The sequence below is a fragment of the Acomys russatus genome, chromosome 16, assembly GCF_903995435.1.
Source record: "Acomys russatus chromosome 16, mAcoRus1.1, whole genome shotgun sequence".
NCBI lineage: Eukaryota > Metazoa > Chordata > Mammalia > Rodentia > Muridae > Acomys > Acomys russatus.
Genome location: NC_067152.1, coordinates 10,776,948 through 10,800,071, shown reverse-complemented (window position 1 = coordinate 10,800,071; position 23,124 = coordinate 10,776,948). Strand labels below are relative to the sequence as shown.

At 43.2% G+C, this 23,124-nt stretch overlaps 1 protein-coding gene across 1 annotated transcript; it reads right to left on the bottom strand.

Moving 5' to 3' along the window:
* Positions 1 to 411: 411 nt before the first annotated feature.
* Positions 412 to 21,798, bottom strand: Ddx52 (DExD-box helicase 52). Its single transcript, XM_051158166.1, has 14 exons — positions 21,697 to 21,798; positions 20,460 to 20,643; positions 15,546 to 15,682; positions 13,616 to 13,801; positions 11,513 to 11,656; positions 10,566 to 10,677; positions 9,203 to 9,275; positions 8,255 to 8,458; positions 7,166 to 7,256; positions 5,250 to 5,372; positions 5,012 to 5,162; positions 4,293 to 4,368; positions 2,593 to 2,664; positions 412 to 548 (listed from the first exon to the last, which is right to left on the bottom strand). Exons 1-14 carry the CDS (start codon positions 21,781 to 21,783, stop codon positions 458 to 460), a joined length of 1,731 nt encoding a protein of 576 aa, XP_051014123.1. The 5' UTR covers positions 21,784 to 21,798; the 3' UTR covers positions 412 to 457.
* Between the last annotated feature and the right edge of the window lie 1,326 nt (positions 21,799 to 23,124).

Here is a 23,124-nt window from a genome sequence, read left to right as displayed (position 1 = left end):
TCCTGACACAGCATAGCCTAATGAAGATGGTCACAGAGCATGCAGTGCAGTTCTAACTCACAGCAAACTGTAGTCTGTTCTCAATATGGAGGGAGACCCAGATGATTAATAGATACAGAAAAATTGCCCTGAAATATGCAAATTCCAGCTGAGCGTGGTAGTGTAAGCCTTTAATCCCATCACCCAAGAGGCAGACCCAGGCAGAGGTCAGGCTGATCTACAAAAGAGAGTTCCAGGACAGCCAGAGCTTTTACCCAGAGAAGCCCTGTCTTGAAAAACCAAACCAACCCAAAACAAACAACCTACTCAACCAACTAAAAGAAATATGCAAAGTCCCAAATCAGAGGCAATCTGAGGCAAATTTTTACCACATCCTATAGTGGATTACCTATCCATTTTACCTATAAAATAATGCCTACTCTAATTACATAGTAGTTTTCTTACCATACATGTATACTTACTGTTTAGCTTGCTCTAAGAAGTACTTTGGAGTTGTACTAATGCTTTCCCTTTCCAATGGTTTCTTAATCATTTTTTTCTTTTGTTTGCTGGAAGTTATAAAGAGAGGAAATGAATTAAATGCAAGTTTATTTAGAAGCTAAAGCTAAGTGAGGCTCTACCCATTTCAATGGGTTAGATTAGTTGATAGCACTTATAACTATTTCTTAAGGATACAGGAAGAGCTGGGCGTGGTGGTGCACGTCTTTAATCCCAGCACTCCGGAGGTAGAGGCAGGCGGATCACTGTGAGTTCAAGGCCAGCCTGGTCTACAAAGTGAGTCTAGGACAGCCAAGGATACTCAGAGAAACCCTGTCTCAAAAACAAAACAAAACAAACAAAAACCAAACAAACAAACAAAAAAAAAAAAAAAAAAAAGAAAAAGAAAAAGAAAGAAAGACAGACCAACCAAAACCCAAAAAACATTGGCTGAGATTAAATACATTCTGAGACAACCCCATGTCCTATGTCAGTAAGCATTAAAGATTTTTTTTTTTTTTTTGCAATAAAGAATCTTACTCTGGACAATTAACCATTATTAATATATTAATAGTTCTAAGTATATTTCACTCAATGAATAGTTTTTTTTAAGAAATCAGAATTTCAAAGATGAAAAAGCTAACAAGGAAATATGTTCTAAAGCACGTGTTTACTTAAAATGCTCTAAAAGCACCTGACTGTTGGGACTGCAGTAATGCCAAAGAGGATAAAATCTCGAGTGTGTGACAGCAGTCTTCAAAGACGTGCAGCAGCACCGCTCACAGTTGACAGAACGTGCATGCAGCTTAAATGGGCAGGTAAAATGTGGAAGGGGCTTGGGGAAGGAAGTTCTGACTAAAAGACACCACGTAAAATGAAGTATGTTAACTACAGAAAGACAAATTCTACGGGATTCAACTTATATGAGGCACCCAGATAGTGAAAACAAGAATCGAGAAACAAAACAGTGGCTGCCAGGGCCTTGGAAAAGGGGAAGACAAGAGTCGCTGTTTAATGTGCACAGAGGTGCAACTGTGCAAGAGGAAAAGTCCCGAGACAGGTGGCAAGTGCACAGGACTGAGAATGCAGTAAGTGTCACTCGGCCAATACACAAGGGAAACTGAACGGGCAAGAACGGAGCACATCCAGGTGACGCTGTTACAGAAGCCACACTGCAGCCTCTTCACGTTATGATGCAAAGTGACTCCTGCATTTTGACCCTCCCAGCATGCAATAGGTGGCACAAAATTCTTTAGCAATGCTGGACGGCAGCAAGGAAGCAAAGTTCCAAGTGAGCCGCTCAACAAAGAGAGTGACAGACACTCTAGCAAGGTGTGGTGATCCATGTCTGTAATCTCAGTAGTTAGGACAGTCAAGGCTGGAGGACTGCTATGAGTTTCAGGACAGCCTAAGGACAGCAAGAGACCCTGTCTCAAAAAACAAAATTATGTAAACCTTGAAAGTCTACAGTACACTAGGCTACTACACTCGGATGTTTGGTAGATTAATACACTTAAATCCATTTTATTTATTTATTTATTGGTTTTTCAAGACAGGGTTTCTCTATGTAGCCCTGGCTGTCCTGGAACTCACTTTGTAGACCAGGCTGCCTCTGCCTCCTGAGTGCCAGGACTAAAGACAAGTGCTGGACTAAAGGCATGTACCACTGCACTGCCTGGCCCTTTTTCTATTTATAATACCTTCAAGTTACAATGGGTTTAGTGGACCTTACCTCTTACCCCTTTTAAGTCAAGGACATCTGTACACAAGATTAAAAACATGCACAATTTGCCAGACCTAGTGGCACATCCCTTTAATCCAGCATTGGGGAGCAGAGGCAGGCAGGTGTCTGTGAATTTAAGGACAGTCTGGTCTACGTAGTAAATTCTAGGACAGTCAGGGCTACATAGTGAGACTCTGTCTCAAAACAAAATAAAACCAATCAAACCAAAAAACAAACAAAAACATACGTAAAATTCAACAACGCAACATTCTGCGATATATGACTTAAACTACAAACTAAATAAAGACAAGGGGAAGAAACAAAATAACAAAAAGCAAGAATGTGTGTATAAAGACCCAGAGAGAAAGTTCCAAGTGGGTTTAAATGCATACCTTAGTAGTTTCTGGAAACCCTTTATGTACTCAGGCACAGGACAACCAGCCTGCTGGATAACATTGGCAACACTGGAAAAGGAACCATAAACAGGAACAGGCCTCGTTAAAGTGACGTACAAAATCAGTCATGCACAAAACCTCTCTAAAACATGAGAGGAACTAAAACTACACAAAAGTATTCCACACGGTCTTCTTCTCAGAGAGTACCAACTCCTGTCAAATGCAACCATCCTGGGTTCTCGAGAAGCGTCACTGGGCTGAAGTCAGTATCCTGGTGAGTAGTTACTATTAGGCAGTAGCTACCTCAAATCCTAAATGAAGCCCAAGCTAAGCCTGAATTCACTAAGTGGCAGTGCTTACTAGGGCTGGCACCGCCCGGTTTCTACATATGATAACCTAGTCACTCCTCACGATGACCTAACGGAAAGTCCTACAATCCCCATCTCACAGATGGAAACTAATGGTCAGAGCTAACTGGTGTTGGGGTCATCAGTCACATGCTTGTGGTTATTAAGACCTTACTTAGACCCATCAAGGCTCTTGCAACACACTCCGACATACGGACATGTGCAAGTCTGTTTAGAGAAAAGCCAAGGTGACAGAACGGAGGCTTTGAAGATAACACATCAAACTCATCATCCGAGCTAATAAACAGACCAGCGCTCGAGCCCCTTTGCCCTAACTACATTTGCTGGAAAGGAGAGGTGCTGTCAGCTACTCTTCAACCAAAACCAGCATGCAGGGCCCTGCACCTTCACAGCTGGGAGTGCCAGCACCAGCCTGTTAACACTCACACTCGGGAGGCTGAGGCCGGGAGACTGTGAGTTTCAGGCCAAAAACAGAAATCTGCATAAAAATCTACAATGATGGGCTAAATTAGGACCTGAGTGTCTAAAAGTATATGATACTCAGACTTCAAAGGGCTACAACTGACAAAATGTGCCACTGAAATATTTTTTCCTCTGTGGTAAGTGATTCTGGGACTAAGTATAAAACTCCATCTGGCCCCAAATAACAGAAAGGATGCACCATGGTAAGAGAGTGTTGACTGCACTGAGGAGCAAAGCCAAGTTTGGTGGGACACTCCAGTCACCCCGGGATTTGGGAGGCCAGGCTCTAAGTCTGAGGCTAGCCCATGCTGCTCAGAGACTAGAGCAAGCCTGGGGTATACAGTAAGACACTACACCTCCCCCCTTTATTATCAGACAGTAAGTAGCGCTGCCAAACTCAGGCTCCCAGGCGAGTTCTGTTACTCTGAACCCTAAAACTGAATATTCCACTGTCAACACTTTCATGTTCTAATAGCAGAAGGGAAGGGGGAAAAAAATCACCCCTGGATCTCTCCCCTAATACTTGGGACAAGATTTTAACAACAGAGCCTCAAACTTGCAGCAATCTATGTGGCAGCAAGCACCACACCCAGTGCATATCCAAAATTTAGTTAACTAATAAATAACAGATTAAAAGAATTTGGGACATACCATTTTGTAATTATCTACTAATAAAATACACATATAAAAATCATGAAGCAGTTTTGTCAACTGAAACTAGAATACTAAGTCATATCTCCTAGCTTGCATGCTTCTTGCATTTTTGGATGGCAGGGTGGTAGGAGTGATGCTGGAATCAGATTTAGGGGAATCACACATGCCAGATAAGAGCCCTACCAACTGAGCCACCGCCCAGCCCCAATTTACCTTCTTAGTAAGGGTTTGTCATCTTCAGTGAAAAATGTAACAGCCCTTCCCCTATTCCCTGCTCTTCCAGTTCGACCTAGGAGAAACCAGAGATTTTTACTAAACTAGAAGAAAATTCCCAAGGCTCACATAAAGGTTTGGAGAGATGGCTCAGTGCATGGATCACTTGCTACACGAGGATACAAGTTCAAATCCCAGAGTCCATGTAAAAGCCGGAAGCAGTGAGACGCGTGTGGAATTCCTGTGTCCCACCTTACGAAGGGGGGGGTGGGGGGTGGGGGGGGTGGAGACGAGGGGATTCCCGGAAAGGCCAACTATCCTGATACACAGTGAAGGACAAGAAAGACCACACCTCAAACACACAGGAAAACTGAGGACCAACAAATATGCTTCCCCACTCCAAAAAGGTCACTGGGTTTCCTTTCTTTCCTTCTTTCTTTCGTTTTTGTTTTTGTGAGACAGGGTTTCTTTGTGCAGCCTTGGCTGTTCTGGACTTGCTTTGTCGACCAGGCTGGTCTCGAACTCAGAGATCCTCCTGCCTCTGCCTTCCTAAGTGCTGGGATTACAGGCCTGCACCACCATGTCCATTGGTCACTGGATTTTCATAGCACCAAAAACCAAAGAGTATCAAGTGTGTCAAAAACCAAAGTGTGTCTGAAGGGAACAGTAGAGAGCTGAAGAAGATAAGTAGGCAATGGAGCGTGAAAACACAGGCTCACCTATCCTATGGATGTATTCCACTGAGCTGGTTGGGAAGTCATAATTGATGACCAGGTTCACGCCTTTAAAGTCAATTCCTCTTGCAAGCAAGGCTGTACAAATAAGAACCCAGATTTTTCCTGCTCTGAAGCTGTGGACTGTGTTATCTCGCTGGTGAAAGAAGACATGTAAAATGCTTTAGTACCATCCAGAACAGAAAGCAGGCAGAACACGTTTGTAGCACAGTTGAAGTTCTACCTGCTGCTGTGTTCTTTCTGCATGAATGACGTCCACATTAATACCTTCATATATGAGCTCATGAAAAAGTTCTTTAGCCCTTTCAATGGACTGAACAAAAACAAGAACAGGTGGACTGAAACCCTAAGAGAAAAAAAGCAAAAATTAGTACATCTTATAAGAAAGAACACAACCAATTCACAAATAACCCATTCAACTTAGTGCGTTGTCCTGGCAAGTTTTATGCCAACCAGACATAAAACCAGCCATCTGGGAAGAGGGACTCTCAACGGAAAAAAGTTGCCTCCATAAGATTTGCCTGCAGACAAACCTGTAGTGCATTTTCTTAATGAACGGTTGATGGGTCAGCCCTGTGTGGGTGGTACCATCTCTAGGCAGGGGGTCTGGGGTGCTATAAGAAAGCAGGCCAAATAAGTCAGCGGGGAGCTAGCCATTAATAAGCACTCTTTCTCCATCACCTCTACATCAATTCCTGCCTCTACATGTCTGATGTCTGTCAGTGACTATAAGCCGAAATAAGCCTTTCCTCCTCGCCCCCCTACCCCTTTTGGGGGGAGGTCATTCACTTCCACTGCCAGTGTCTAAACCCACCTCTTTCCTCCTCAGCATCCATCCTCTACAGTGGGTACTTTTTATTGTCCTTGGACTATATTCCTTATCTTACCAACTCCAATAAGCTTGCCTTCCTACAATAACGTATGCACAAGCCAAAACCACCACCTCTTAGCCCAAGAACTTGGATTCTGCTCATAATGTAAAACTTGTGTCTTTAATTCATTGCTTACTCTAACTTTAGGGTTTCCCCGTATCTTTAGTTCTAGTTGTCTCAGTGTAAAACATAAAACTTTTACATATAATTTCAGAGATGATACATGGCTAAAAATCTCTGATCTATTTTCACCATATAATTATCTGCAAAAACCTGAAGTTTCCTAGGGACAAAATGACACCCTTAAGAACATCAGTAAAATGAGGATGTGCACGGTAGCATGTCTACAACCCAGCGCAAGAGGCTGGGGCAGGGGGGATTCTGATAGCAAGGCCAGCTTGAGCTGTCGAGCAAAATCCTAACCCAGTAAAGTAAAAATAAGGCCAGACAAGAGTGCCACCAAACATACACAGGCAAGCATATTGTAAGTAACACGGGTAACACATTAAACACTACACTAGCTCTTTGAAATAGATTACATCATTTTACCAAAAGGAAAAACTGAAGAGTGGGGGTGTAAGGAAGGTAAGCTGCCTAAACATCGTAGAATGGTACAGCTAGAATCCCTAGGTTGTCAAGCTCAGAAGCCTATTTTCTAGCTCCTAAAGCACGCCTCTTCCACAGGCCCCAGGATGTACAAATGCCTTTTCTCCCCACCTTCCAACTATCCTAACTGCTCTACCACTAAGGCAGTTGCCATATTTGTGTTCACCTATAAAAGTAAACTCCAAAAAGCAGACCTACCACTTATATCTTTTTTGCTCCTTACCCAGAACCCATTAGTTTTTATTTTAACTTTAAAGATTTGTTTTTATGTGTATGAGTGTTTACACACACACACACACACACACCACACACACACACACACGCGCGCGCGCGACCATATATGTGCTTGGTACTCACAGAGGTTAAAAGAGGGAGTCAGGTGCCTGGAACTCAGTTAGGGATGGTTGTGAGGCTCCATGTGGGTGCTGGGAACTGAACCCAGGTTCTGCAAGAGCTCTAAGTGCTCTTAACCACTGAGCCAATTTTCCAGTCTTTAAACTTTCTGACCAAGGCTTCTACTCAGTACTTAATTGGAGATGAAACAGAAACCTCATCACCCACTGGATCACCAGGATACAATCAACACTAAATACAATGGAGGATGATGATAAAATGTAAATAACTTTTACCATAAGTCAAGAATACATGTAGTCTAATTTACCTTTTTAACAAGTTCTCTCATGGCCAGAAGTTTTCCAGTCTCAGAGCCAACAAAGAGAAGCTCTTGTTCGACAGTTTCAACTGCAGAATTCCTGAAAAGAAAATGTACCTTCTTAGTATCAAATTTTAGCTGGGTATGCTCGTGAGGACCTGCAATCCCACCACCTAGGAGACTGGCCCAGGCTCTGTGAGTTAAGGCTAGTCGGCTGGGACATGCAGTAAAGCTTTGTCTAAAAAAAAAAAAAAAAAAAAAAGAGGCTTAAAGGTGCTTGCTGTGTAAACTGATCACCTTGAGGCTGAATCAAGTCCTGGTAAGTGTCCCCTGACTACCATGTGTGCTCCTGTGTGACATATCACCTACTTCCCCGAGTCTTTCCTTCCACACATGGGTTCTAGGCTCTAACTCAGGGCAGCAGGTTTGGTGGAAAGCACCCTTAAAACAGTAAGAGCCATCTTGCCAACCCATGTTTTTCCTTGAACATTTAAAAAAATTAATTAATTTATTTATTCACTTTATATCCCAGTTGTAGCCTCCTCCCTCCTCTCTTCCCAGCCCCCCTTCCCTCCTTGAACATTTTTTAAGACTGTGATTGTGTATTTATTTAGCATGAAATGCCTATCCACCTCAAACCCTTTCCCTGTGCTGGAGAATGGAACAGAGATCTTGTGCCAAGTAACTGCTCTATCAATCACTGAACTATATCCTGGTGCTTATCAAAATCTTTTCTTGTCCCAGAATTACTTATCATGTGGCTAAGCATCATGAGAAGGACCATGTCGTCCTACTTAAACAATCAAAGAAACCAAGTATGGGTGGCCACAGAGCTTGCGGCAGATTTTGGGAATGAATACATCAATATGATGGTGAGAAGAGTAAACATGCGAACATGAGAATCTTTCACTGTACAGTTCTGAAAAATCCTTAATCTTGCGTTTAAAGAGCACATTTCTATCAGTAAAACTTTTCTCACTTGTTGGTGTCATGCCAAACAACTATTTCATTGAGTCACCACAAAACAACTAACAAAGGAAAACCCCCTTACTTTAAGACAAAGAGTGAGTGAGATAGCGTGACAGAACGGTTGGTCACCTTGCTCCAATGGTTATGGTAACGATGTTGTCCAGATGCAGTTTGCACCACTGCTCAACATCATATGCAAATGTTGCACTGAACATTGCTCTTCTGACTTTGTGGGATGTACAGGCCAGGAAAATGGAAGCCAGCTGGTCTCTAAAGCCAGTTCTGCCATCTTCAAACAGCTTATCTGACTCATCCACTACCAGCCACTCAACACTAAGAAATAGGAGAACAACCTGTGGTTACTGAACTGGAAAGTCCAGGACACTTCACCCAACTGTCAGGGAATGTGAAGAAATGTCCAGTAATGATGCCATTTTTGATTCACTTTATCAAACAAGAAATACAAAATACAAGAAAAATTAGCACAAAAACATTATAAATGTAACTCAGTCATCTATTTTAAATCCTCAAAGACAAGCTTATCAGCAACAGCAGAGGATTCCTTCAGGATCCCTTGCCTTTGCTAAAAGATGTACTGATTGTTCATCAGCATGTGGTGTTTTCCTCCTGACCTGCTAACTACTACTTTTCTGCTGGCTAATTTTAACTACTATTCTCAACAGAACACGGGCGTAAGCTGGCAGACAGTATGCACCAAGAGCAACTGAGAACAAATACAACTGGGAAGGTTGAGACTGTTAACCCAACAGGATCCAGAATCAGAGACAAGCCTCTGGGATCACTGAAACCGACTCTGTAAGCTGCCCCGCTGGCTGAGCTGTCGCACTGAATAACAAGGTGAAAGCAAGCTACAAGTCAACAGTCATCACTGTCCTGCTTGCTAACTGTGGGTGCCAGGAGCCTCACCTTCCTGCCCCAATGCCACAGTGAACTAAAAGCTGCCCAACAGCAGCTTGTTTTTCCCTACTTTCTTAAATTAGTTTGTCAAATAATTAGTCCCAGTGACGAGAAACCCAACACAGTAAGCAGGGAAGGAAAGGCACCAGAATGCTGTACCTCGTTAGGTCTATCCCTGGTGGATCCTGCTTTAACAAGTAGATCAGTCGATTTGGAGTCGTCACAAGAATATCTACAGGAAAAACAGGTGATGGAAATTGCAAAAACAAGATGTAGTTTTTGTATAGAATTTGAGTATAGAATTAGGTCTTCAGAATTTCAATTAATAACCTTAAGTAGGCAAGGAAGAGCGGTTAACACAAAAATCCTTCTTAGTAAGCCAGCACACATCTCTTTCCTCCACCACAGTGTAAACCCCTTTGTTTCTACTGTTTATTATCACCTCAGGAGTTTCCTCAACCTTTTCATTGTCTGGGACAGACTCCTGCTGTGTAGTTCAGACTCAGGAGTGCCAGGTTAGCAGCTGTGCTCCTTCTCACCCAGAGCAAAGCCCAGGCTTGCTACTATAGTGCTAGGCTGCAAGGATACTTCAATTTCTAGGAGGCAACACTGCATCACCCTAATCCTAGGCCAGCCTTAAACTCCTCTGACCCTCCTGCCTCAGTGCTGGGTCTGCAGGTGTACTGCCATGCTTGGCTTGAACAATCTTAAACTCTCAGAGCTCAAGTTAAGAGCAAATTCTCTGGTTCACAGAAGGGGCGACATGCAATCCATTCTTCTCTGCCAAGGCATTCCCTCAGCAGACTGAAAATCAAAGGCGCAAGGTAGGAGTTCCCAGCCCTGGCCCTGCTGCCATGGTGAGTCACATGACTCTCTGTAGACAGCTATCGCGCCCCTCCACCCCCAACAACTACAAATATCCACATGTTGCCAGATATCCCTGTAGAGACTGGTGGGGAGAATCATCTGGAATACCGGCACAGATCTTCTGGGTGAACAGGGAGGAAAAAATTTATGTTTAGCTTCATCAAAAATAACTAATTAAAACAGGGCGTGGTGACACACACATGTAATCCCAGCACTCTGGAGGTAGAGGCAAGCAGATCTCTGTGAGTTTGAGGCCAGCCTGGTCTATACAGAGTGAGTCCAGGACAGGCAAGGCTACACAGAGAAACCCAATAAAATAACTTATAAGGGACTTAGAGATGTGCCTCGGCTGGTATACTATTTGCCTATCATTCATCAAGATCTGGGTTCGATTCCTTACACACATATATGGGGTATAGTGATCCCAGCATTAAGCCGAAGCTGGAGGGTCACAAGTTCAAGGTCACTCTCAACTACATAGATTTGAAGCCAGCTTGAGTTACACGAAATCCTGACTTTAAACACACACACAAACATACACATACACACACAGATACACACACTCACCTGATCTGTACTGTAACAATGCTTAAACAGCAATTAGGATCTTTATTATTTCCAAATCCATTACATATACTAAGCAGGCAGTTCTTACCAAACTTCTTAGATGATTTAGGTCCAAATTTCTTAGCTGCTATTGCAGCTTTGTGGATCATATGTATCCTGAATCCTGTACCCTCAGCTATTTTAATTAATTCTCTGTGAATCTGAAACAAAAAGGCGAGAGAACCAAAGTAGTTAGGACAGTAGACCAGGGTGCTCAGCCTCTTCTATGACTTTATATCTCTGATATCAACCCACAGATGAAACCTGCAGTGCTCTACAGGCTGACCTGTAATGCTGAAAAAAAAAAAAAAAATAGCAAGAGTTTCCTTAAGATCCTAAACTAATTCCATGACACAAGAGCAAGCCCCTTCCATCTACTGCAGTTCTTGGAGCGCAGAGCTGGGATGTCTGACTGCATGGCATGCGCTTTACTCTACACACGGGGACAGCGGACTTGTCAACGGAGAGTCTCTACTGTCTCAGAAAACCGAGGCAGTTTCTTTTCCTCTCTTTTTGTTTTCAGACAAGATCTCACTCAGTAGCCCTGGCTGGCCAAAAGCTCGCAGAGATCTTCTAGACCCTCTGCCACTAGAGCGCTGGGACTAAAGACATTGTGTAACTGAAGCTGAGGACGACTCTGAAATATTGATCCTCTTTCCTCTGCCTCCCAGGGCTGGGATTACAGGTGTGTGCCACCACAGCCAGCAAAATTTCATTTTTCTAAATGAGAAAAACAAGTTTCAGGGATGAATATATGACTGTATTCTTTCAACCTCAAAGATCTTGGAACCTGTGCCAAAGAAGCCTAACTGTCAAAATCACATTTCAGAAAATTATGGACAATTCAAAGACCAGCTCATATGCTGGAATATACAGAATACTCTGTACAGGGCAGTGGACCGAGACAGAAGACACTCTTTTGAGAGCTTTACCAACTTAAGCAAGAATGACATCAAAGCAAACACCAAGGCATTTTCTTAAAACCCTAAGCCATACCTGACTGGCGAGTTCTCGAGTTGGGGATATGACCAGGGCCCTAAAGCCTTTATTTGTGGGTTGTTTCAGCTGCATTAAGATGGGAATGCTAAAAGCCAACGTCTTTCCAGATCCAGTAGGAGCAGAAGCCAGAAGTTCACGACCCTAACAACAGAGCACAGAAAGTACAGGACAAGTTCAGCAAGTTTTCAGAGCCTGGTTAGACAATGTGAGCAGCCATGAAAACAGCAAACAGAACTGGACAAAGAAACCCAACGCACACTCGCTCACTTCCAAGTGAATGAAGTAAATCCAGCTGCTCACACCCTGCCCACTTCTCTAATCCAGCTGTTCACACCCTGCCCACTTCTCTAATCCAGCTGTTCACACCTGCCCACTTCTCTAATCCAGCTGTTCACACCTGCCCACTTCTCTAATCCAGCTGTTCACACCCTGCCCACTTCTCTAATCCAGCTGTTCACACCCTGCCCACTTCTCTAATCCAGCTGTTCACACCCTGCCCACTTCTCTAATCCAGCTGTTCACACCCTGCCCACTTCTCTAACTGCCTCATCTGTTGTTGTTTTTTTTCTAACCCCTCTCCCTCGCCACTGCTGCCCTAACAGTATTTCTGAGCACGGCTACTAAGGTACATCTGAATGTAAGCACCATGGGCAATAACACCCAAAGGGAACCATAACTACTGTTTCAAGCTTGCTTTCCCATTAAACTGGTACCAAAGCATATAACACAATTGACCTTTTATCCCAGCATCTGTACTGTTCAATCCCCTTGGGAAGGTTTGTTAAATAACACAATGAGTGAAAGTTAGAATTAAAACTGCCAGTGACCTAGGTGAGGAGAATATTTACAGGCAACAATCTTCAAAGGAGCCACTATAATTTTTAAAGCTTTAAGCTGAAGCAATGGTAGAAATAACCTAAGAAGAAATTAAGTGCAAATTCAATAAATGTGAGTCAGTGATATCATTCAAATATCTAAGCATATTCTCATTTCAGTACACAAAGCAAAGGGAAGAACTAACATAACGGGGGAAAAGATAACTAGTATCTTTCAACTACCTGAATTGAAGGCCAAGTTCGCTACGTACGTACGTACGTATGTATTTTTCAAGACAAGGTTTCTCTGCATAGCCCTGGCTGTCCTGGAACTCACTCTGTAGACCAGGCTGGCCTTGAACTCAGAGATCCATCTATCTCGGCCTCCCAAGTGCTGGGATTAAAGGCATGTGCCACCGCCGCCGCCACCACCACCTAGTTGTATCATTTTTATATTTTTCAAGTCCTCAGAAAAATTTAGTTTCCAAAGATTTCAGCTAATTTACACTTGTATTAATAAATGATTTGCTAAACACATCATTAATACATCCATACAAAAGAATGATATTTAGTAACAGATGTGTTATAAGTTTCGAAAACTAAGTAAAAGAAGATTAGTGACAGCCCTATCTGTACCCCTAGAAGTAAAACACACTATGGCAATCAGAATAGTGTTGTTTTTTTTCTGGGTGGGGTAGAGTAAGGACAAATGAACAGGGTATAGTTCTGAGGTGTAGAGAAATGTACAGCTCCATTGGGGAGCAGTTATATCACATGGGTTACACATGCTTAGACTAAACAGTGCTTAACATCTCTGTGCTTTATTGTATGTGAAGGACATTTCAATAATGAAGCGTATGGGGAGAGCAGGGAAACTAAGTTGGAGAACTAAGTATAAGAACTTTAAAAAGCATCTGGGCATTACAAACTAAACTAAAAATAAAGAAAGCACAGTCTCCATGCTCAGAAGGTTTAAATGCTTCATGAAGAAGAACACCTCAGTGTCAGGCACAGTGGCGCCCCCACGCGCCCCCCCCAGTCCCAGCACTCAGAAGGATAAGGCAGTACAATCATGGATTCGAGGCTATGTCAACACACACGCACGAGGAACTAATAAAGGAGACGATGACATCTTCTTGTGGCGAAGCAGACTTTATGGGGCACAAGAACTTGCCTTCAAAGCAAATAATTTAACAGGAGACTAAAGGCAGAAAGGGTTTCAAGGGGTCAGGAAGAGAATGAGGGCACAGGGGACGTTACAGGCTTCCTAGATCTTCACACTCACATGCAGCATAACTGGAATGGCTTGCATCTGAATTGGCGTGGGCACTAGGAAGCCTGCATCTAGAATGTTCTGGAGCAATCGAGAACTGATTTTATATTCTTGGTCAAGCTGCTGAAATGTAGCAATTGGGTCAGGAAGATCAGTCCCTTGGACATGTATCTTGTGTTTGTTCCGAAAGAAGTTGATCTGTAAATGGAAAGAAAAGAGCCAATGTAGATACGGCAAACGGCAACAACGACGACAACGACGACAACAACGACGACAACAACAATGACAACAATCTTAGATTTTTTTTAACAGCAGTAACAGTTTTGGCGTAGCTATAGCAACGCATAAAACTTCTGCTTAAATCCAAGCCCCAGTCAGCACAGACACCACGTGGTTTTTGTGGCGTTCACAGGCAGAAGCCCCTCAAAATGATGGACCCACCTGTCTGTGCTTTCAAGTCAAAGATAGAAATGTTACACACTGTAATGTGTTTCTGCCACATTTGTAGCTTTCATAACTTTACAGAAACCTCTACAAGGCAAGCACTGAAATCATGTTTTCCATCTGTACGTAGTATACAAAGGCCAGTGCTTTTTAGTACTTACAAACAAAACAAGCCAATCAGCCACATGTTTCTTTTTTTTTTTAATTTATTCTTTATTATGTATACAGTGTTCTACCTGCATGTAACTCCTGTAGGCCAGAAGAGGGCACCAGATCTCATTACGGATGGTTGTGAGCCATCATGTGATTGCTGGGATTTGAACTCAGGACCTTTGGAAGAGCAGCCAGCGCTCTTAACCTCTGAGCCATCTCTCCAGCCCCCACCACATGTTTCTTAAAACTGAGGGCCAAAGGTGGAGTTTAATGTTGTTGACTGAACGACCTGTTCATCCTCCAGCCAAGTTAGTCATTTTGGCGTGTGGGTCACTGAAGCACCGGACAACAGTCCCTGACGGAAGCACTGCAGTCTCCGCCAGCTGAGGAGCAGGGGCACACTGTTCCCTCATGTCCCACATCCTCATCACAAAGTGCCATCCTTAAGAACATGGACCCTCTATAGGTGCAGTGGCACACATCTGTACTCCCGACAGTTGGAGGAAGAAGCAGGAGAACCAGGAGATCCATGCAGGCCACATGAAATCCTGTCTCAAACAAACAATGAAAATTCTAGCCCTGTAATCCCTGCCAGAGAAAATGCTTTTAAGCCACTAAGTTCAACACTGAAGAGAAAGGGAACCAAAATTTAAATTTATCAAAAGGAGTTAAGAAATTTGAATTTAAAAAAAAATAATTTATTTTATATATGTGAGTGTTTTCTCCTATATGTATATATGAGCACCACATGTGTGCCTGATGCCGACAGGTCAGAAGAAGGTATCCAATTCCCCTGGAACTGGAGTTACAGATGGCTGTGAGCTGCCCTGTGGGTGCTGGGAACTGAACTGGGTCCTCTGCAAGGGTAGCCAGTGTTCTTAACTCTTGAGCCATCTCTCCACACCAGGAAACCTAAAAAAAATACTAAGCTAAGCGTGCTATTACTCTTGAAACTTGAGATGGCCGAGAACTGTGACATACATACACAGCACATCTATAACCAGCTGGAACTAAGCCACCTCATCTCTCTGTAACTGCCACTGACACCTCCAGCACTGCAGATGGCTCCTGTCAGTCTTCACTAAAGTAAAACCTACACAAATGTAGTTACTCTCCAACATACCAAAATAAATCCACAAACACAAGTCCAGGGCAAACTATGTACACTTTTGAGAAGATATCATCCCGCCCCTGAGACAGGATTTCTCTGTGTAGCCTTGGCTGTCCTAAATTTGCTTTGTAGACCAGGCTGGCCTGGAATTCATCGATCAGCCTGCCTCTGCCTCCGGGCACTAGGATTACAGGCGTGCCCCACTGTGCCCAGCTATGAAGATATTTTTCAAACCTTTTCCTTTCTGAGATGTTCCAGCTTTCCTGATGTCAGTTTCTCTTTTTCTCCTTCGTCTTTTTTATCTTGAATCTTTGCTTCCACAGAGGACATCCACTGTATAGTATTGTCAAAGTCTTCTTGAGCAGGAAGTTCTGTATTTTAAAAATTAAAAATAAATAAATAAATAAAAAGATATCAAGTGTAATAGTGTGAGGTGTACCAAACTGGCTACACTTCACACTAAACCAGGAAACAAGCAGATCCAACTGAGGAAGAAAAATAACAGTGTATATAAGGCTAGAAATGGGCGGACTGCAATGGTGGTAGAGTTGATTATTTCAGTTGTGAACGTCAGACAACTGTATGTGTCAAACAGGAGATGAACTGAAAGTACATAAGCAACACAGAAGCCAGCTTGTTTATCAAAAAATCAAGAGAGAGCCGGGCATGGTGGCGCACGCCTTTAATCCCAGCACTTGGGAGGCAGAGGCAGGCGGATCGCTGTGAGTTTGAGGCCAGCCTGGTCTACAAAGTGAGTCCAGGACAGCCAAGGCTACACAGAGAAACCCTGTCTCAAAAAAAAAAAAAAAAAAAAAAAAAATCAAGAGAGAAAGTATTATGATGAGAGAAAAATGTCATGTGCACTAGCAGCAAACCTACAGTGCTTAGGGCTATCCAGTTTCATAAGACAGCAATTCTCAGGCTGGAGAGATGGCTTAACGGTTAAGAGCACTGCCTGCTCTTCCAAAGGTGCTGAGTTCAATTCCCAGCAACCACATGGTGGCTCACAACCATCTATAATGAGATCTGGTGCCGCCTTCTGGCCTGCAGGTGTATATGCATAATAAATAAATAAATCTTTAAAAAAAAAAAAAAAAAAAAAGAGAGCAATTCTCCCCACATCCATAAAGAACACTGGCTCAATTAACAGCCGACTGTCTTAGCAACTAATTAGCTGACTTTAATGTTTGTATGGGAGAACAAATATGTGAGAACAGTCTAAACAAGGATTTTGTGTTCTTTTACAGTCTTATGTAGCCCAGCCTGGCCCTGAACCTCAGATCTTCTGGATTCTACCTCCTAAGTGACAAGACTGCAGACAAGCTCCACTAAGCCCAGGTTTCAGACTGATTTTTTTTTTTTTTTATTTAAATGTATGGGTGTTTTGTCTATGTACCATGTGTAATGTCAGCAACCAGGAAAGCCAAAAGAGGGTATCCCATCCCTGGAACTGGAGGCACAGGCGGTGTACGGCGCCATGTGGATGCTGGGAATCTAACCTGGATCCTCTAGGAGAGTAGCTAGTGCTTTAAACTGCTAAGCCATCTCTCTGGCTCCTCTACGGAGTTTTTAAAACGTAATTTTTAACTCCACTGAGACATAAATGGCATTTACTAAAACTGCGTATGTTTTAAAGTATATGTTAAGGATCAGATATATCTCAGCAATAGAGTGCTCTTTAGCTGTATGCAGCCCCGGGTAGTCCCTAGCACACTATACACGTGGGTGATAATATGCCTCGCCTGTCTGTTTTTTGCTTTTTGTTTTGTTTTTAGATATAAGGCCACAACAATTATAACAAGTGATACTGCTATGAGAAGACAGGAATATAAATCAATTGACTGGAACAGAGACCAAAGACAGCCTTGAATAAAAAGTGGGAAATAAGTTTACAATAAAAGTTACATCTGAGCCGGGCGGTGGTGGCGCACGCCTTTAATCCCAGCACTTGGGAGGCAGAGGCAGGCAGATCGCTGTGAGTTCGAGGCCAGCCTGGTCTACAAAGTGAGTCCAGGACAGACAAGGCTACACAGAGAAACCCTGTCTCGGGGGAAAAAAAAAAAAAGTTACATCTGAGTTGTGTCTAATGGCGCTTGCTGGCACTGGGGACATAGGGACAGGAAGCAGGATCTCAACTTTCAGGCCTACTAGGCCACACAGTGAGCCGCTACTGAAAAACAAAATACAAAGCTAAAGGAAAAGAATTTACTTCCCTGTTCACTCTTTTATTTTTATTTTTTTTTTAGACAGGGTTTCACTCTGTAATCCTGGCTGACCCAGAACTTGCTATAGAGACAAGGCTGGCCAAGAATCTGAGATCTGCCTGCCTCTGCCTCCCGAGGACTGCGATTAAATTAAAGGCGTGCACCACTACACCAATCCCATTCAATCTTTTCCTTTCTTTTTGTTTTGGTTTTTTTCTAGACAGGGTTTCTCCATATACCCCTGGCTGTCCTAGAACTCCTTTTGTAGACAAGGCTGGCCTCAAACTTAGAGATCCGCTTCCCTCTGCTTCCCCAGCGCGGGGAATTAAGAGGCATGTGCCACCACTGCCCAGCTTCATTCCCTCTTTATAACAAATAAACCATCCGGATTGAAGATTTCAATGTTACAAAATGAAGCAACAGGTAGGAAAACATAAGAGGATTTTTTACTGTGAGCTAATTTCCATAATATATGAAGTTTATTAAACTAAGAAGGAATGAATAACTACAAAAGAAATGTAAAATATGACAAGATCAATTTGCAGAAAGAGAAAACTCCCTATATTTCCAATAGGTATCATAGGGAAGAATTGAGAGAGACAGACAGACAGACAGACAGACACAGAGACAGAGAGCGAGCCTGCAAACAGCTTGTGGAGGAGGACCACTAGTGCCTAGCAGTCTAAGGTAAACATGGTTAACACAGACAGAACTAACAAATGCCAATCACCACTAACGCACAATCTTAACATCTCTAACTAAAAATAAACGCATTATCATAGGTCCACAGCCTACATACATTTATTACTGGTTGCAGTGCACACCTATGCATTTCTGATGGCCCAACATTTGAACCCTTCCTCTAAATCTGAGGCATTTCTTTTTTAGCAGTGGGCAAAGGGTTCACCAATGCCCTTAAAGCTAGGGAAAGAGAAGACTTTTACAATGTAATAGCAGAAATATGGATACATCGTAAATGTCCCTGACACAGGCACTAATCAAACCAGGTATGTACCCAGCCCTACCAAGTATACATTGTATTATAAAGAACGAAACACTCTGCTCCTGAGTGATAAGGTGTTTCTGGTAGAATCTTCTATAATACAATCTACTTGCCAACTCTGCAGTTCTAAGTATCTGTTGGACAGATACAGCCAGGCAAACACACAAAGTACACTGGCATTTTGTAACACCACAACAGCAAAAGTATGGAATAAACTAAATGCCAATCAGAGATGACTTTGTAAAATCAACTGTAAGGGCTGGTGAGATGGCTCAACAGGCAAAGGTGCGAGCCCTCAAGCCTGGCTACATGAGATTGAGGTCCAGAATGCACGTGACAGAAGGAGAAAACAGACTCCTGCTGGATAGTGCTGACCTCCATGTGTGCAGCGCTGCATGAACACACAGAGAAACACGCAGACACACAGAGAGAATGTATATCTTCTTTGAAGAAAGGCATAAATCAGTGTGAATACAGTGTCTCTAGAAAAATATAATAGAACCGAGGAACAAGAACTAAAGATTGGGAAAGAAATTTACTCACTATTATTGCATAATTCAGGTATTTACTTTATAAAAAAAGGTAAATGGCTAGGAAAGTTAACAGTCGTAACACATAAACGCTCCTCTAGAGTACTTCCTATATAGGAGAGAAAGAAAAGAAAAACTATGAAAAGAGATAATTTACAAAAGCTGCAATGAAGCATCCATAAAGCATATAAAATGAGCCTTTAACCGCAGCACTCAGAACTCTGTGAACTTGAGGCTAGCTTAGTCTACATAGTGAGTTACAGGACAGCCAGGGGTATATAAAAACCCAGTCTCAAAATTAATGGATTTTTAAAAAGATATGCAACCCTACTTAGTTTCTAAGTTAAAAAAAAAATTTTTTTAAGGGGATGGGAGTGATACAGCTCAGTGAGCAGAGTCCATGTCTGGCCTGCATGAAGCCCTAGATTCGATGCCCAGCACAGCATAAAGCCACGTGATAGCACACAGCTAAAACAACAGTCCACGGGAGATGGAGACAGGATGAGCAGATGTTCAGGGTTACTCTTTAACTGTAATAGGAAGTTAAAGGATAGTCTGGGGTACAGACTTGTCTCAAAAAAAAAAAAAAAAAAAAAAAAATAATAATAATAATAACAACAACAACAGCAACAACATCTAAGTTAAAATTTTCATTAATTCGATTGGAAAAAAATTAAGACCAATAACACCACTAGGACAGATGTAATGGCTCATGTTTGTCACCTCAGCATTTGGTTTAATATATTCTTATTGGGGGCAAGGGGATTGTGCTATAGCATGTGAGCAGAGGTCAGAGGAAAACATTGTGGAGTCAGTTTCTTCTTTCTTTTTCTTGTGAGGTCAGTTCTTTCTCCTCTTCCTCCTCCCCCCCCCCCCCCCCCCCGCCCCCTTCTCGAGACAAGGCTTCTCTGTATAGCCCTGGATACCAGGCTGGCCTCAAACTCAGAGATAAGGCGTGTGCCCCCACTTGCCAGGCTGTGGAGTCAGTTCTATCCTTCCACCTTTATATGGAGTCTGGGGAATCAAACTCAGGTCACTAGGCTTCTGTGGCAACCCCTGTATCTGCTGTGCTATCTCCCCGGCCTCCAATGCCAGCATTTGGGAATCCTGGTCTCAAATCCAAAATCCAGTACTGACAAAGGGGAGGGAAGTCATCTTGTGTTATCTGTCCAAAGGATAGTTGTGCATACCCTCTCACAGAGTGCTTCCAGTTTGGGGTTATTCTACAGAAACAGCAACACCCGTACAAAAGGCTATGCACGGGTCTCATCACGGGAGCAATGAAGGGCCAGCATCTAGATATAATTCAAATGGCATCGACCGAGGACTAGCATGTGCTGTCTGATTTATCCCCCTTGCACTACTTTGCAACTGAAAAAATTTTTTCTTTAAACAGAAAGCCAACATTTACCTGAAATCATCTTTTTTCTCTTTTTCTTCTTGGGCTCCTTGCCCCCTTCTGTTTTCTCCGCATTTTGGAGTTCCTGGTGTATTTGTAACGCTCCACATTCATCTGAGACAGACTTCTTGCTTCCAATGAAGTCTGGCCCCTTCAGCGCCTCCGAAGAATCGGAATCATATTTCCTTTTTCCTACCTAAAACCCCAAAAGTTTTAAATGAAATCTACTGCCAGAACAGCACTGTTTTCATCCAACCACGACTAGAAGCATGGAGGACACGGGTTCAGTAATTCATCTTTTTTAACCCTTTCAACCAAGAATCTGTTGAGCTGAGTGTGTTTAGGCAAATGGAAGCAAAACAAACAAACAAACACTCCTCTCTGGCCTCCCAACAGAAATAACATGAACACTTCTATACCCTTTACGACACGTCAAGGATGTTTATTAGATATTAAATTACTTCATCCTCACATCAAACCTACAAGGTAAATAGTAGGGAAAAAGAAAAAGAAGGAGGAGGAGGAGGAGGAGGAGGAGGAGGAGGAGGAGGAGGAGAAAAATAATCCAGGCATCAGCAAGTAACTTAACCAAGATCTCAAAACTATTCAACAGCCGATGTAGCATTTGGACCCCGAAAACCTCGCTCCACTGCAGTCAGGGCGAAGAAACACAGACCTCGCCTCCCGCCAAGGCTCTGCTCTTTTATAGGAAGGTTTGTGCTCAAACTGTTCTACAAGTGAGCCCCAGCTGACTTCCCTTCATGCTCACTACTCCTTAGAGAAACCCCAATCCCCGCACTTCTGCGTCACTCTTACGGCTGGTTACTTAAAACGCCGCTGGGTGGAATGATGGGGGAAAAAGATACTGTCGAGCATAATACAGCTATCTGCACACTAAGTCAAACCTCGGTCGGCAACGGTGGAAGTGTTTTCTCCATGTGTTTTCGACACTCCTCTCCTCTAGTTTCTGAGAAGGGGCTTTGGAAAGGATCCCAACTTTGTGAAGAAGTCGGGAAACAGAAGTGTCCGTGCCAGGCTCAACTGAGACTACCAGGGCTCAGAAAACAGTCATTCTAACGTCTGCAGTAGGCCTGAGATGACGCTGAATCTCAAAGGAGGAAAATGCCCGGGGGTGGTAAAAGCCAGGCCACCGGGGGGATCTGGCGCCCCAACTGCCCGGCTGGCAGCGGTCTCACTCTCGGGATCCCGTCCCTTCTCGGGTACTCGGCTCCCCGCGTACAGTAAATACCTGGAATCGAGCAGCATCTGCCGAAAAGCGCTTCACGTCAAACTTGGCGCCCGCACCGAGCCGGCGAAACAGATCATAGGAATCCATCTTTACCCAGAATGCCTTGTAGCCTCCCAGCGTCCGAGAATACAACTTCCTCTCCGCGACTGCTTCCGGACAGGCAGTAGGCGGAAGCAGCTCCAGGAGGCGGAGCCTGGCTTAGAGGACGTTTGCGTTGTGAAGTCATTCACACACAGACACACACAAAGACCCTTCTTGTCCGAGCGAGTGTTTTAGACTTTTAGAGATGGTTTGATGGGCAACAGGCCAAGATTCTACACTCAGTTACAGTCTAGCACGACAGAGTTACTATTAACCAGTTAGTGTAACTCAGAAAAAACGAAAAGTGCTGTGAAGCAAATTAAAAGATGTGTTTGGATATAGAGAGGGGTCCTTTTAGTTAGATTGGCCAAGTTCAATCAACTGTTTGAACTAAGAGGGCCACTTTTCCAAGGCATGGGAACAGCATTCCAGATAAAAGGCAGCCCATCTGAAGTAGGGAAAGTGTTGGAGACATTGGTAGAATAGAAGCCAAGATCTGAGTTGCTTTTGAGTGCCACCGAAGGAAGGAAAGAGAAAAGCAAAGAGAGGGAGTAAGAAAGGAAAGAAGGTTGGAGTGGTCGGAGCTAAGCTTACAGATAAGTTTGAAGGAGCAAACAAACCAGATCTCAAAACTGTAACAAGAGCATGGTGAGGTATTTGGTTTTTAATGCGAACATGTTGCAAAAACAATGCTATTTATGGAAGGGGCAACTATCTTAGTTTGTCACATACGATTTTTAGTTCCGTCTTCATTGTTAGATTTATTGTTAGTTAATTGCTAACTAAATGCTAGGGTTTGGGCCGAGTTGATGGCATGGCATCTACTGTTTTGTAGACACGAAGATCTCTAGTTGATTAAATGAAGACATCCAACTAGTTACTCAGCCCTGAGAGTCTGAGGTGTGAGGGTGAAGGCTGGAGAAACAAAACTGGGAGCCATCAACATATAAATAGTCCAGTGCCTAGACTCAAACATCATAAATCATTAGTATAGATTTATGACGTAGGGCGGAGAGCGAAAACTGTTCTAGTAAAGACTTTCACACTCAAGCAGATATGGAGTGAGTGTGAGCTGGGCATGGAATCTCCTGCATGGTTCCTTCTCACCGCTTACAGTGCGGATAGCTTGCTGTTTAAAGTATATTTATTCGCCCTAAAAATAGAGATTTGGGGGGACTGGGAAGACGGTTCCACAGGGAAAGACACTAATGCTGCAAACTTGATGAGCTGACTTTGATCCTGGAAATTCACGCAAAAGACCAGATAAAGCTGTGAAGAAGTTTGTAGCATTTGGCTTAGCCAGGGCCAAAGTTTATCCAGGTAAACACAGTGGTGGTTATGGTCTCT

Excerpts from the sequence above, each read along its gene's own strand:
- Ddx52 (XM_051158166.1), bottom strand. The coding sequence starts at position 21,783 with ATGGATTCCTATGATCTGTTTCGCCGGCTCGGTGCGGGCGCCAAGTTT. Across the intron at positions 15,683-20,459 it reads GAGAAAAAAGATGATTTCAG|AACTTCCTGCTCAAGAAGAC; the intron begins GTAAATGTTGGC and ends TTTAAAATACAG. Across the intron at positions 11,657-13,615 it reads CCATTCCAGTTATGCTGCAT|GGTCGTGAACTTCTGGCTTC; the intron begins GTGAGTGTGAAG and ends CTCTGTTGTTAG.